At 45.1% G+C, this 16,718-nt stretch overlaps 1 protein-coding gene across 1 annotated transcript in view; it reads right to left on the bottom strand.

Annotated features, from left to right (window-relative positions):
* Nucleotides 1-16,718, bottom strand: part of RASAL2 (RAS protein activator like 2) — a 116,602-nt gene that overhangs the window by 85,009 nt on the left and 14,875 nt on the right. Inside the window, exons 2-3 of the mRNA XM_026084750.1 lie at nt 9,404-9,531; nt 790-916 (exon numbers count right to left, since the gene is read on the bottom strand). Coding sequence (XP_025940535.1) covers nt 790-916; nt 9,404-9,531 — 255 coding nt within the window. The remainder of the gene's footprint in view (nt 1-789; nt 917-9,403; nt 9,532-16,718) is intronic.

Genomic DNA, 16,718 nt, shown 5'->3' with positions numbered 1-16,718 from the left:
AGGAAATTTTAATGCATAGGTTCTGGTAGAAAGAAGAATATACTTGTATGTGATTCTGCCTCCCTTTACTCCTTCTTGCTTCTGGGAAGAGATGGAGCGATGCTCTTCGTGCAGCCACATGCGGGGTGGAACAAAGAGGGGAAAAACTCCTGGGGAATTTGGCCAAACTGGGACTCAGCAAACTACCGCTACAGAGCCTTTGCCTGTCATTTTTAATGCCTGCCCTTCCTTTTGCTTTCCTTAGATGTCACCATTTATAATTATAGCCAACAGCAGCAGGTACCTTGCTGGTTCTTTTAGGATTTGCACCCCGAGCAGGCATAAGGCAATTTCTAGAAACAAAGCTGAAAGCTGTTATTCAGTACTTGTTACTAAAATACAAAGCAAAGGCACTTCCGGAGAGACTCAAAGCGAGGCAGATGATAGCTCCATAACAGCGCGGATGAACGGCAGGAACCACTTCCAACCACCCGCAGAAGATGCGTGGCCATGGAGCAGCGCTCAGCAACTCTCAGTCATAAACCCCAGGGCTCACAAACGCAGTTACACCCCTTCACGTGCACGGCAACAGCCCACCCCCTCCAACAACCTCAGAGACAGCCGCATAAACGCCAGTGTCCTGCGGTCACTTCGCTGCGAGGCAGCCACGGGCGCGTGACCGCCGCCGACACGTGGAGGCGACGCCATCGCCGGCAGCAGGCTCGCTCGCAAGGACGCGGCCGGGGCTGCAAACCCGAACCCCAAAGCTCCACCCGGATGGAGGCTGTTGCGCCCCAGGTTGGCACTTACCCAGCTTGGCGGCCCCCTCCGGCGGGTACTCGGGGAACTGGCCCTCGGAGGGCACGCTCACCGTGCGGCGCAGGCAGCGCCCCTTGGCAGCCTCCGCCGGTGCCTCCTGCGCCCCCTCGACGGGCACCTGCGGAAAAAGGATGACGACATGGGTAATTCGCCGCCGGGCCAGCCTGCGAACACGCCGTCTTGACAAGAGCTTCATTTAATTTAATTCTGCTGATCTGGTCATAACTCTCAGACCCCGCTTGGCACACCCGGCCTTGCCACCAAACTCCTGAAAAGCGGGAGGCTCACCGGGAAAGTGCGGTGGCTGCTAAGTCAAACTCAACCCAAAAGTGGGACCTCCGAGTGGTCTCGGGGTCCTCGCTGCAGGAATCTCTCACAGTAATGAAATGCCGTAAGCCAACCCTTCCCTTTAAAGGTATTGAGCGTATCAAGACCTTGTTTCTTTTGGGAAATTCTGGCAGAACTTGGCCCCTTGGGCTTTGCTCCCCCATCTGCCTTTAAACACCTGCCTGGAGGACTAAAGGTTGCTAAAGAAAAGCTCATGCTGGAAGAAAAGCGATGAATAGAGCTACCTGTCTGAGTAGCTGCAGGGCAGGCAGACAACAGCCGGCAGCCCTGAAACAACTGGAGCGGTACAGTCGCTTTGCTTCAACACCAAGTATCTCTGGAAACGAGAAGTGGCCTTGACGCCCTCCTACTGCAATCCAGAAAAGTGATTTGGAAACAGGGGATCCAGAAACAGGGATTTGGAGGATAAGCAACCCCAATTACTTTAAGAATATTACATGGACACCCTGGTGCCTTATGATTTTGTTTCTATGATTAGCGTGGGTCCATTCAAGCAACTGTTACTTTGCACACAGAAAGGCAGGGAGACACAATTTCAGCCAGCCACGTATTTGCTGGAAGCGCCATTCAGATATCCAGCAGGAAGGCATCTTTCGCCTTACCCTTCGGAGGAACGTACAGATTGTTTTGAACAGGTTCAACAGATGCAAGACAGCAAAGACTGGCCACCGAAGACAGAGATTACAAGGAAAAAATACATCTTCAGAAACAGGTTAAACAAGGCCTACAGGCAACTCAGAGGAGAGATTTCTATGATTGCCTGCTGCTAAATGCTTTGCTCTCGGTATTAATCCTCTGACGCAGCTATTAACTCATTCTGAAAAGGGTGGTTTAGAGCCCAGCCACAGCTGCCCCATAGACTGAGCAAGAAAGCTGTAGAAAACCACCAAGAGCAGTGAAATCCTGTCAACAAAATACATTCACTCCTGGACATTGCGAGGTCAACAGTACAGTAAGCTTTCAGCCACATGTGCAAAAAAATCTGCACTGTAGCTAGACTGCCAGCACCCCATCTTTACGGCGGCTGAGGGGTTCCCCCAGTTACCGGTACTTGGTTCCGCTTTCAGAAGGTTTCACTCATCAGGGAGAGATTTCTCAGGCCATACTTCTTCACTCAGGTTGGGAGGCAGGAAAAAAGTTATCTGAGCTCTCAGTGAAGCTGGAAAAAGGTGTAAAACTGATTGCTCTCCATAATAAATATCTTGGCAAGTTTCTGTGAACAACTTTGGAAAAAAAAAGACGACTAAAAGCTGAAGTTCAGCTGAGCAATAGAGTCTTCCAGTTTTTCTCACCAACAAGCATTCTTATAGAAATTGAGTGAGAAGAGGCAAACTTGCAAAACCTTGGGAAACATGAAAAGCTGCCTGAAGCCCTCCGAATAAAAGGTCTGTGTGCACGTGTGTGTCTCTCCACTGCCTTGCTGATGTGCATTTGCATACAGGTATACCAAACGAAGACTCGTTTTGCAGGACTCCCTTTCGTTCAGCACCATCAAGCACGCGGATCACGCTTTCGTTGTAATTTTGCGTGCCGCTAGCACACATCTTCCCCCATCTTAAAACGACTTCCCCGGGGCAGCCTGGCGCTCGCTTACGTTTTGAGGACGACTTGCCTTGCCTTGCCAGCCCCTGCGTGCCCGCGTGGTGCACCCACCAAGTCGGCCAGCCTTCAGCGGTCCGACTGCATGTAATGTCACTTTTTTTTCCCCCCATGTAGCTACATAAAAAACAGCTTGCAGCTAGGGGACTGAAAGCTGCTGTCACATTTCCTGTGCTGCTTATCCTTTTGTATCTTCAAGCATCTCTGAAAACACAGTATTAATAGCAAACAAAAAGATATTATTCATTTGTACTGAAGGCTGTAAAAAACACAGAAGATAGGGTACTATTTTAGAAACAGGCTGTACTATAATGGCTCTCACAAACTAGTTCTGGCATTTCCTGACTTCTGAGCACTTATCGTTCTCTTAAGGTCATTTTTAATGCTATTTATTACTGCGCTAGTCTATTTGTCTCCTTCAAACAGTGCTCATTTTTTAAAACAAGTTTCCCAAATCCCTCGCGGTTATTCTGTTAAGGCTGCTTTCTTTGCTGGTAGATTTTGACATCAGCCCCTTTGCTGAAGGATCTCCACATGAGAGCTCATTAGGAAGCTAAGCAGAGACTAATTCTGTTTATGCTACGTTCAGTCAATCAAGATCACATATTAGATTTCATCTGGAGGCTCCATTTAGGCTTATTCCCTTCTAACCACTCCTTGGCTCTGCCTCCCCTTATTTCCTTTAGAGCGTTTTTCGGCTGAATGCTGCATGCTTCAGCACACCTTAGAAGCATGGAGATACCACCCTGTGATCCTCTTGTCTCAGCCAGCTTGTACCTACCCCTAAAGGCTAGTTCTACACCAATATAGTTGTAGACTCCTCTGCTATTAGATCTTTAACTAAGAAACTAATATAGTCCCTCCTTTCCTTTAAAGTATGCCTAACTCCCTAACACAGGATCCATGACAGGAACTTTTTTTACTCCACAGGCAAAAGAAAAAGCGCTAGTAGCCCACCGGTACCAGGCTGAGGATGCACTAACAGCCAAGGGGACACCGGCGGGGAGGGCGAGCAGGAGAAGGGCGACCGAGGCTTCGCCGCCCTTTGCGTCCCTGGGAAAAGCAAACAGGCTGCAGCAGCCCGCGCCACTGTCAAAAACAAATCTCGACTTCTGCATACCAGAGAGAGGATTTATCTTCAAAGAGGAGCTGAGCCATTAACAGGAAGGCCGCCTGCAGGCTCGGGTCCTAACTCTGAGTCACTCAGCCCTTGGCGCTTTGCGTTTCCCCAGCCCAGGAAAACACGGGCAGGCTGCACACCAGAAAAGGCACGGTGCAACTGCATTCATCCTGCACAGCCCACGCCAGCCAAAGGCTGCTTTTGGTAGCAAGTTTGCAGGGGCTGGAGAGAAGACAGTGGTTTCGCCGATACTCTTTATTTAATAGACTCAAGATTTTTGTCCGCTGTATCAGGGATAAACTTCATCTATACCTGAGAACGAAGAAACAGCCCATGCCTTCACGGACACGATTAAACTAGCAAAAGCAGCTAAAGAGAACCCCCTAAAGCCCGACTTGAAACACTGCGGTGTCACTTAAAATAATGCTCCTCCAAACCCTTAGCTTCAGCCTAGACTGACAGAAAAGAAGTAATTTTGAGCCTGCAGGCCTGCCCTGCGTTGCCTAGTGTAAAACTAGCCTGCTCTTAAAAATACACCTTCATGAACACGCTAAATGAGCTCAGCCAGCAGCTCTGCACCTCTCAGGGCCGGACGTGGTTTTTAAACACATATATAAGCTGCTCTGTGGTAGGTCAAATGGATTCAAAGACTGGATGGCACAGAAACACATGCAAGCGCACAACTAAAATACAGCATGACCTACGCAAATACCAGGTGAGACATCCTCCCTCCATCCCCACCTCTCCAGCAAGCACCTCAGCAAAGGGTTGAGGAGAATTACAAAGCATCGCAAAGGCAGCGCTCCCACAGCATTTAGGCTTTCAGCTATTTTTTTCATATGCTTTTATTTATTTTTTGTTTTTTAAATCGTGTCCCTTGACTTGCTGAGACTTCACCAATCTGGGAATTTCTGACACCGATTCATGAAAAAAAATTTGAGAACTTGCAACTTCTTGTGAACGAACAATCAGAAAGTCTGGAATCATGTCAAACAGTCAAGTAACAGTAAAGCTCTTCATTTTTATTTTTACTGTCTTATAAAAGGTTAGAAGCTGGCTAAAATTTTGACATAAAAATTCATTTTAAAAATGCTGGCAAAAATTTCTTTGGAATTTTGAAAAATTTATTATATTAATTTGGAAATTAAAACAAACCCTCTCTTATGATTGCGTTCAGCTTTGATAAACTGGTACTTTCTAGCAACACGTATTTGCTGGAAGATGCCAATGGAATGAGTCTTTTGAGAATGGCACACGGCATCTCTAAAGCACTTCCCCACTCCCATGTGTCCATGTCTGCTCTTGCTGTTTTCTCTGGGAAGTGTTGCTGTCAATACACTACTGGTGTCAGTCATCAGATTTGGAAAAGCATAGGAAAATACACCAGAAATGCCCTGCTGCTCGCCTCTGTCCCCAGCACCAGTAAGTAGTAGGTCTTGTCACTCTGAATGCAGACCTTTACTCTCCTGCCCTTGAATCCAAAAGAAAGATGAGGCTTCAGAGTGGGTGGAAGGAGGAAAAAGGAGTCTAACACACTAAAAATATCTTCATCTTTAACTTATTTCCAACCAAAAACAAAATAAGAAGATTCGAGAGGATAACAGCCATTACTTGGCTGTTCTCCTGCAGTTGGGACAACGACTTGCAAAAAAACAGGCCAGCAACAGATGCAGCCATTTGTCACATCCCTCCCGAAAATGCTGCGTAATGGATTATCTATCCAAAATCCACTTATCCACTTATCAGAAACACTAAGCCTTTCTGCTTCCCTGCTCAAAGGGCATCGTTTTTGTAGACACCTTTTATCGTGCCCTCTTTCAAAACGTGTCTTCATAGCTCTTATCCTATGGAACAGCTTGCGCAAATGATGAAAATAGCTGCACCTTTCCAACAGTGGGAAAATTGATACGGAACACGTCTTCCTCATAGAAAAAGCTGTTTTGTAAGTGAATCAGCCTAGACCTGTTCTTCTTGTCTTGAAAGATGCTGCAAGATATTACCACCCCATGATATCGTCTAGTAATTGCACATCTCCTGTCACTCATGACTCCTTGTTTGCCAAGTCGTCTCTCACGTCCCTACAGGGGTTCATCCTACCAGCTTTTTGGGCCTCAATCTCTGCTCTTCATTAATAGTCTTCATTCTCCAGTCTCGCCCATTTTCCTTTTACAAAGCTGACAAGGTGTCAAGTGATTAACATTAATCTACACTGCACAAGGTGATACTGTCATTCTATTTTTGTCTAAGTAATTACAGATATTTTTGGATCAAGTTGTACCTTGAAATTTCTCCAATTTCCTACCTACTGTTGTGTTTGCACAGCGCAAAGTCTCTCTGCACATAATCTATCTCAAATTGCCTTTTCAATAAATCTGTACTGGTGGGATAGTATAAGAAAAAGTTTTCTTACTACTCTGTTTATTTCTGTGCTGTTCCCTCAGACAATCTCAAAATAAAAATCCGCACAATTCACAGTGCCATATTTTAACTGAAATAAATCAAACTTAGTATTACAGCTGAAACAATGAAGACATCTTTCATTACCTGTTTGCATTTTGTATATGTTTTCCTGCTTTTTGGCTTTGACATACATACTTTATAATACTTTGTATAAGCATTATACAACATCAAACATTTCTGCTCCCTTTCAACTTCACACAGGCTAAACTTCTTGGATTTGTATTCTGTGAAGTAATAAAATAGATGCATAAAAAATAAATTGAGATGCCTCAGACTAGCAGTTTTCCAATTACACCAGCCTTTACATTATGCAAGCGCTCCCTTTTGGCAGAAAGGACACTCCCCTGTTAACATCTCTTCCTTTTCCCCTCACATCCATGCCCTTACTAAGGTATATCATTTGGTCCTTCATAATGTTTCTCAGATCATCTCCGACAGTCCCAAAGACGTTCCAGCCCACTCACTGTATCAGCAATTCCCACTTGCAGAGCTGGAGCCTCTCCATCTTCAGCTTCCCGGTGCTTATCTCACCGGTGACATTTCAGGTTAACAAAAAACTTCTTCCAGGATCATCTTGCCAATAATTCTCCTCTAAACGTACTTTCCTACTTTCTTCTTTTAGCACTCTCTCTTTTCCTCATGACGCTAACTCTGGCTGTTCCTTGGCTCGGTGTGCCTTTGCTCCCACCCATAGTCTTTTTCTGATTCTCCTCCCACATCCGTTCTTCCAAGCGTCTCTCCCCAATGCTGCCTTAGGCCTTTACTCACTCTTGCTTCTCGATCACCTTTCATCGAGTCTCTTCCTGCTCTGAACAAGTTGCCAAATAAAGTTCACCAAGTCACCTCCCCTTTCATTTCTCATAAAACCTAGCAGCGATATTTCTATTTCTAAGCATTCAAGCTGCAAGTCCGGCGTATCAGCTCTATGTGTCTCTAACTAGCAGGGTCAACCAGTATATCTGTTTTGTGCTTCTTTGAGGGATCGTATGCACACTGCCACGCTTACAGACTCAGAAGGTGATTAAAACAAGCTTTTATTTTGCTATAAGATACTAATGAGTATGGAGCTCCCTTTTTCCTTTCACTCACAGTAGCTCCAAATTACTTTAAAATCAGAATAGCAAATCTGACTAGCTACCAGCTTCTGAAACAAATCAGATAGCAGCATGTGGAGTCACACAACTTGCATGCAGCATTTGGCCCATTTGCATGCAGCATTTTCCTAAACAACTTATTTCTCATTGTACACAGTGCTGACAGGCTCTGTTGAGAGCACAGGGCAAAGATTTGCTCTTCTGCTCAACTTCTGTTTGTAACTGCTCTTCTTACCCGCCCCATACTCTGTATACCCTGGTATTAAATTTCTCCAGCCTCTGACAGACAAAGGCAAAAGCAGAGTGTATTTAAATGTCACATAAAAAGACTTAATACACCAGTGATACATCAAACTTCCCATATTTATTCCTTAGGATCTAAACAAGGGACTCATCTTACCCACTGCAAGATGTTCTAACTGTATGTGGTGAGTGCAATTAACAACCCATAAGTGCCCGGTTACCACCTGCAGATAATTATTTGTGATATGAGCCGGTGTTTTTTCCAATTGCATTTCTTTAATGACATACATCCTTTAGCCCAGCTGCGCTGGGCTAAGTACAGTTTTAGAAATAACCCTCACATGTCCTTAATTTTCTCCAGGATATATTTTAATTCCTTACATGACATTCCTGCAAGAATAAAAAAAGAATTACGTAGTAAATAAACATTATGATATGAGTCTTCCATTTATCCTGCATTTGATCACCTGTCCTACCCAGCAATGTTTCAAGTGCTGCAATAACAGAGCACCGATGTTGTTCCCTTCCAATAAGCAATGTCCTTCTCCAGACCTTTCCTGCTCCTCCCTATGCAAGGAAATATTTCAGCTCCGTAAATACACCTGACCATAGCTCAAGATGGACAAGGATAACATTTAGTGCTACACCACCTACAGGTTTCATTTTCAGCCTGTGCACAGCCATATGTGGAAGCTTCAAAAGAGTTAAGAAAAAAAAGCAAAAAACTCAGCTCATCTCCAAATGTAGGAAACCACTGTAGTGGATTCAAATTCATGGACATTTATATATAAAAGAATCTATTTCAGTAGTTTGAAAACATTCCCATTTTACAGCTCCTCCTAAAATATTTATTTTTAAACTGGGTAAATCTACAACAGAAGAATTAAACAAACAAACCCAGGAGCATTATCAACTTTTAAAGCTCATGTATTTGTGTGAGTCTGTAGGCACCGTGGTGTAGGCTAGGAGAAGGGACTTAGCCGCATTTGTTTGCTCCTAGTGCTCCAATCAACCGAAACATGCCCATTCTGTAATCACGTTGACATTACATTCATACCACGGCACAATGCCAAGTACTACACACTATGTACACACACACACACACACACACACATCACATACACAATAATTTTATAGTTAAAGCAAAGGCGGCTGCAATAGCTTCGAGTCCTCCTTGCCAAGGGGCACCCAATTTTGTTTGCGAAGTTTAGCAAGAGAGAGGGCAAACCCATGTCTCAAACAATTTACCTTCGGACCGCAGCAAGGATGCCTGTACAGCGTGAAGGTTGCACACACCTTCTCCTCTCAGCACTCCAGTATGGACACACCAAAATCCTGTTCCCCTACCTTTACTAAGCTTATGGCTGCACTGACATGAAGAGGTTCAATTGCAGCATAGGTTTACAGAGCTGTAGGGGCTTTAACTAGCATTAAAGCAGCAACAGCACAGAAAGGTGTAGTGGCACAGACTTCTGTGCAGACTATAAAATCCCATTGGGGAGCCTGGATATGCAGAGCTTGCCCTCACCTTGTCTATGCAACTGGCATCTGAGCTGGCTGGATTAAAACCGAGGGTGAGTCCTGCCATCCGTACACAGAATAGGTTGGCTCCCTTCCACACACTTCATTAAACTCATGAGCAAAAGGGGGGGGGGGGGAGAAAAGAAAAAAAAGTTGCCTTCCCATTTTACCAATAAAGACCAAAGGCAAGTCCTGAGCGGCCAACGTGAGTTTGTCTCACCTCTTTCTCCCTGTTGAGCAGCACCAGCTGGCTGTCCGTCAGGATGCAGTATTTCCTCTCCCATGTCGTCGTCTCAGTGTAGGGCGACTGGCCGCAGGACAGGCGGTGCGTAGGTGGTCCCTTCACGTCTGCGAACAAAAAACACCATCCCAGAATCATTCGACTGCTTCATTAACCGCCCTCCTCGCTTTTGTGTCTCTGCCGCTCGATGCAAAGCAAAACTGCAACCGGTACTTAAATAGTGCCTGGTTCAGCATACTAAAAGCAGCACGCTAATCCTGGGAGGCACCCATGCGGAACGCGACACTAGTTACACTGTGAACGCTTATTCACTTATAGCACGATTTTAAAAAACGGCAATGCCTGAGATGACCATAAATGCCTTTGCATGAGGGCTCTTACTCTTTGCTTCTGATCGTATTCCAGTTTTTGACAAACTCCGTCTTCCCTCAATTCCCTTCTCAAAAGCATGATTAAATAGATAGGGCCCTGAATGCACCCTAAAGGCTAATAAACTAGATTATTTGAGACTAAGGACAGAGAGACACAGAGAGAGAGGGGAGAAGGCAGGCAGGCTGGAAGATGGGAGGGAAGGTTTAAAAGAGAAGGGCATTTAACTGAGAAAGGCTTACTAGCATTTTTTTGGTAGGGAACTATCTGATTAAATTGTGACGGATAGGAGCTTTCTAGCATGTTCATTTAGCTACAGCCATTACAGTAACAGAAAGGGGAAAAGAACTGAGACCTGCCTGGCTCCTAGGGCTTTTAACGTTTCTTTTAAATCAATTTCCCTTACGTCTTTGAGGCGTGAGCTACACATCACGTGGTGCCTCTCGCCATTAAGAAGTTTTCTCCAAGCAGGGAAAGGAAAGTCCCTGCCCAAGCCCGGCAGGCAGACGGGCTTCGCTCACGAGCGGCCCGGGGCAGACACGGAGAAAGGCGTTAAGCAGCCAGGTTCATCGGCAGCGCGGTGACCACAGCCGGCGCAAAGACGGCAGCCCTGGCAACTCAAGCGTGCGGCCAACTTATAACACTCTCTTTACCGAGACGGAAACGCCGTATGGACAGAAAAAGACGTATACAATGAGGCCACCGGTAGCATCATTCATATAAATTTAGAAAACAGTCTCAAGTCATCTCTTTCTAAATTTTCATGTTGAAGTTCCTCTTTCTTTTGTAACATTTAGTTCCCTTTTTATCTTGCACTCTAGCTTTGCACAACCGTAGTCGCACTGATCTAAATCACTTGTTTTCAGTCTGTTCTCTGTATATTCCTGAAGCCTGTGAACTGCTTCTGAGCAAGACTATTAACAGGGGCTAAAACTTTTAAGGGTCCCTAAGGCAAAACGAGCGTTGAAAACCTACTCAAAGTGTTTTTTAATGTCGGCTTCTTTTTACTACCTCCACCTGAACCAGTGTTTGCACAGAGCGAAACGCAGAAGCTGCTTATAACCACTACAGAGCTTCACCACTAGAGGCCAGTGAATCCCCAAACACACGACATCTACCCAGTTTTAAGGAAAAGCATATAAACCAAAACACAAGCACTAAAGACTAAGTAATTAACCCCCTTGACTAACTTTGCTGCTTGCAGACCTTGTGGATGCCAAATCCTCCCAAATTAGTAAAAACACCGCAACATGTTCTTTCCCTACGTAAATAGCAACTTCATCAAACACTGAAAGGAAAGTGCGACCTTTTAAATCTGGAGAATTAACTGGAATCCAGTTTTCAGTACCTCCTTAAACCTCATGTTGCATTAGGATTTTTGTGATTATGCAGAAAAATATTTGAAACATGTAACCTGATGCTTTTAAACAAGGAAGAGAAAAAGCACAACTCTTCCGGCTCTGGGTAACAATGAAACGCAACTTTGTTTCCTTAATCTCAGCTGGGACAATTCAGAAAGCAATCTGAGATTCGAAACCAGCCCATGTCCTGCGTTACCCCTCCTAACGAACGCGTTCCCCATAGCGACAAGCAATGCTGAAGCACAACAGAATCTGCATTTCTCAAAACTGTCCAAAACTCTACTTAAGATGCATAATTAAGGGAAATGACCCCAATCAAGGGGGTGAAAAGAGCACTTGTGCAAACTCCTGGGGCACAACAGACTCTCAGCTTTGAGTTACTCACCTATTGGGCCATCTTACAGACATTAACTCTTCAGGTACACTTTTGGCACAAATTCAAGTCACATTTTTCAGGGTATACAACTTGTACCAAACCGCTAAACAGATGCAAAGTCAAAACACTGTTGCTTCTAGACCTTGGTTTCCCAAACTGCAGCGCACACACCCTACTTGTGCCTAAAGAAGATTAAGCCATGAGCAACTGGCTGACAGAAGGGAAGACGAGTGAGAAAGATGAAGACAGGGATTTTTAGGCTGAGTGCGTAATAGAAACATGAAGAACAGAGCTTTGGAGATCTTGTCTTCTGGGTATGAAAGTCCGTGATAAATCACCGAGGGGAAAAAGGAGGAAGGCATGCCTCATCCTGCTCACGTGGGTGGGCTAGCAGAGAGACGGTGCCTCCAGCTGCTACGCCGGGAGATAACCAAGCAAACTAAGCTTGGGAACCTACGGCAGTCTTGCTTATGACAAAAAATACTCCTTCTGAACTACTGGCTTCAGTGCAGACTCAAGAGTCACGACTCACCCGAGCACAGAAGACCTTCACATTATAATTTCTGCTAACTACAGGCCTTGGCAGTATATCATCCATTTGATCTTGGGGCTGCACAAAGGAATTAAAGAACAGAACGACTTCTTCCCCGGCAATAACAGCTCCGGGACTCAACTGAGTCACCGGGCGCCGCGGGCCAGCCACGGCTGCGCTGCCAAGCGGGTTGGCTACGTCACGGCAGCTTTCCACAGCCTGCTGGCAACGTACCGTGCCATCACCATGTCTTGAGCTGCTGATGACAAGCGGGAACATTGCGGCATTAATACCTTGCGTTCGTGCTAGTATAAATTTCGAATGCAAGTCAGGACACAGCCCCATCCCCTCCGCAGGCTGACCAAGTGCTGTCTGCAAGGAAGAAGAGCGGGGAGAGGTCGCAGGCTGGTTTTGCAAGGTAGCAGATGCCGCACCTCAGACCTTTCCCCAGGGCTGACAGAAAGCCCATCTCCCAAACCAGATGGAAGCTGAATACAAACTACAACCACATTACAATAAAAATTATCCCTTTAAAATTCTTTACCTTGAATAGCATCGGTGCTTCTGTACCTAGCAACCTCTCTGTCCTCTTTAAATCATTACCCAGCTGGCCTTCCAAAGCAGTTGACTTCTTCAGAGCCTTTTGCAACAGCTGCAATTTCCAAACTTATTCTGAAGAATTTGCTGGTTTAGATAGACGATCCAAAATCCCTGGGACTTTACCGAGTGTCATGCCTGCTCTCGGTTGCTTAACAAATCTTGTTCTGTTTTTCTGTGCTCTTCACCTTCAGTTTTCATTTTACATCCTTGACCCCAAGTATTCATGCGAACATAATAAAACCCACTGAACTCTATCATTAATGCCCCATAAAACTATTTTACCACCACTGTTTGAATCACTGTGGAGATCAACAGCAAAAAGGCCATGTGTCACTAGGACCATTCACACTTTCGGGAAAGACTGAAGGTCAGGGCTAAGTCATTCCTCACTTTGGGGCTAGCACGAAAAGCAATCAGCTCATACAAAAAAAACTTGTGCTTTGGAAGGTAACTTGCTGAAGAATATAAATCCTGAATTTTGGACGAGTGGGAGAAGAGATTAGGGAGGTGCATCTGAGAGACCCGAGGGTGCAGATGTTACCCGTGGGGTGGGCTCGCGCGGGGGCACACCTAAACGTGCAAGCACTGCTGACAGACGATTTCTTTCCCTGGTCTGATGCAACCCTTTCCATTCTGCATCCTTACAATGAGGCATTCAAGAAAGCGGCTCAGTTGGTCTACATGTGGGATTAAAGGTCATGCCTTATGTGCCTTCAAATGCTAATATCAGTTAAGTAACAGCTTGGAAAAAATCCCCTTCTCTGAACATCCTCCCCTGCTGCACTGAGAAGAGCATCGCTGCCGCCTGTCACATCGGACATAGCTGCAGATCCGAAACGCTGTTGTTTTCCCTCAAGGCTCTGAAATGCCATTAGGCACATTATAAATATCCACAAAGCTCCCTTTCTCTCAGTGAAATGACAACTTGTACTTTATTATTTTTTAACTAGAGAGCTTATTAAAAAAAAAAAAAAGTATGAACAATGGCTATACCACGACAGCATAATAAAAGAAGTGATGATTGGTAAAGGGAGAGGAAACAAGGAAAAAAGAAGCCGGTGCCAAGTTGATCTCCTCGGAAAGGGATAAGATGCTTTGTGGGAACTGATAGCATTTTAGTAGTGTCTAGGGAATAGCACTGGTGATACAAAATGGGAAAATCTCTGAATCTGCCATTGCAAGTATGCAAGAATTTTAAAAACAATTTCCAAATGTATTAAGAAGTCAAGAATATTTTCCAAAAGCAGTCCGCAGACAGAATCAGACAACTATCTCCAACAGATGACAAGCATTCCAGCATCATTTAGCCCCAAACTGCTCTTCTACAACTAGAAAAAGGGCATCTTGCCTCCTCTTCAGAACCAGTGGAAAGTATAGAATTAGCAGAAACCAGGCCAACAAAATTGCATTAAAGGTAAACTCATGTCTTGCACTTCTTTGCGCAGAAAGCCCTCTCCACCTACAACCAAGGGAACATGAAAGCAAACCTCTATGCCAGAGATGACAAAAGTGACTCTGGCATGCGTCAGAACTCCTGTTTTGAACTGCACTCTTCCTGCGGTGAAATCAAGGGCTTACTGAAGGAATTGCCACGATTTTCATCAACTTAATTAGGGTCAATATTCTGTTCCTAGTATTTCTAATAAAGAGCTACCAAGCAGCTGCATAACTCAATGGACAAGTTTGCACACGGGGAGGATTTTCTGTCCTGAAGAGTAAAATTAGCAGTAGCTCTAACACCTTTTGACAACAGATCTACTTGCTCGGTGCCCACGTTTTCCTGCTAGTTTACGTATTTGCCATGGTGACAAGACTCCGAGCTGTGGGTAAACGCTGTCGGCTGAGCGCTTGTTAGTACGCTAACCTACACAAATATGCATGAGCCTGCAGTTCACTTGGAATCAACGTCAGTCTGAACCTTTATCCAGCCTTTGAACAGCAGCTGAAACATCAAGTCTTGCTACTGATGTGAAGTCACACAAAAGACAAGTGGAATTAGAAAGCCATCGCTGAACTTAAACCAGCTCTAGGAGCTGATGAGGCTAAAGATTCAAGGGAAAGAGATGGCAGAAAGGGAAATGCACTGCATCTCAACATGCTTCGTTCCCTTAAACCCACCCCTTCTAATAACGCAGGATTTCGGTAAAAGAAATCACTAATGCAAGTGAAAATAAACAGTGATAACACAGTTATAGGAAATACAGCTGTGTGCATATGCAATTATTTCAGACAAGTATACAACATTCAGGTGAAGATCTGCAGGGCACCAGCGCATGGGATAAAACACAGAGCAGGCAAGTGCCTCAGCCTGGAGCGTGGCCACAGGCACCCGGACAATCCCGCTCAGCAAGAGAGGAAAGACCAATCCCTCGACATTTACCCAGAGCAGAAGACAGTAGAGGTAGTTTGCAAAGGGGCTGCTAGGAAAAGCACAACAAAGAAACCTCTGCTACCTCGCACGCTGGTATGTATGGCTTTGGGTGACATTTCTGATTGCTCAAACTCCAACTCCTAACTACCAGCAGTTGGTTGTGGCCGTGCCTCTGCCCAAGCAGGGCTGCAGAGAGCACTATCAGAAACGACTGTTCAAGGAAAACCTACGATGATGAACAAATCCACTTTGGGAGAAGGAGGGGGAAAGCGCCTTTCAAGTTTGCACAGATAGCAACCACAACGTCCCAAAGCAGAACCTACAGCGCTACGTGACTAACGATGTAATACGATAAGGACAATTTAGCACGTACGGTGTGTGGTATCTCAGCAACTCACACGCTATGAAGCCAGAGAAAACATGACGGTCTTAAGGTCGATTAATTCTTGTTTGAATCACAGCAGATCTAGAGAAATGACCAGTACACATTAAAGAAATATAACTGTGAATCCCAGCATTTTATTTCAAATCCAAGAACCGCAGGTTATCTAGGATACTTCCTGGAGTCCCTGTGAGGTACAGTATTGCTCACTTCTCAATCTAAACCACTGTGTGGTATGGCACCGCTTCAATTAAGAGGTATCCAAATTTTCGTGGTATATGAAAGATCTCAGTGGTGAAGCAGGTGTTATTAAGTGTAGAAAGCACGAGTAGACCTTTGGGATGAGAGGCACGCCATTTATGTAGGATGTTATTACAGAGGTATCTAGTGTGAATTCTTTTTGTTATATTTAATGCCCACATTCAACAAACTTCAATATATGTGCAATGACTAGCCCTCTATTCCGCTGCCTCCAGTCGCTCTCCTCCAGCAGCTGCCTGCAGTGATAACCGAGTTCTTGTATGGAAAGCTGATATCGAGGGCAGGAGGTAAAGAAAGATTAGTCAGACCCTCAGATTTCAGCGATCTCAAAAGCTTTCACACCAACTGCTACAGCCAAAACACTACCTGGAAAATCCATTTTGCACAGAATAAAGCTATAAAAGGTTTAAAATAGGTTAAAATACTATTTTTGAAGCTGGCAGAACCTATGACTAGTGGCATGACTTTTTCAGATTCCAACTCATTGGCACCGTGACACCAATTCTTTGCAAGCTCTTTAATTTTTCTAGTGGTGGCTGGACTTGCAGTGCTAACCTATTAACTTCTTAGTACTGTTTTATTGAGTGGTAGTGACCAGACACAGCTTAAAAATTGGTTTTCCATTACTTTTGCAAGCAACAGGAGACAAAATACAGAACACCGCCACTCAATGAGCCTGGCACCTCCCAAAAGGACGAGGTCCTGCTGCCTCTCCCCACTGTTGTTGACACTACTCCCATCCCTTCTCCCTTGCCTGGAAGAAACACGACCTGTTTGCCCAGGAGCAGTGGCCAGCGGTGAGCAAGGCACAGGAGACTCGCTCGTCCGGCCGAGCTCCTCACAGCTCTGCCGGCTGAACCCGGGCCTGGGTCAGTACGTCTGTCCTGTACCCGCCACGTCACCTCTTTGCCAACTAAAAGTTTGATAGTTTTCACATCAGGGCTGACGGCACGTTAGAGGACAGCCAAGATTTCCACTCTCATTTCCCCATAACACACACACAACTTAAAACCAAACCTCCCCAAGATCTGCGCTAACACGT

Source organism: Apteryx rowi, unplaced genomic scaffold, assembly GCF_003343035.1.
Source record: "Apteryx rowi isolate R43461 unplaced genomic scaffold, aptRow1 scaffold_65, whole genome shotgun sequence".
Taxonomy (NCBI): Eukaryota; Metazoa; Chordata; class Aves; order Apterygiformes; family Apterygidae; genus Apteryx; species Apteryx rowi.
This window is presented reverse-complemented; position numbering and strand designations above follow the sequence as displayed.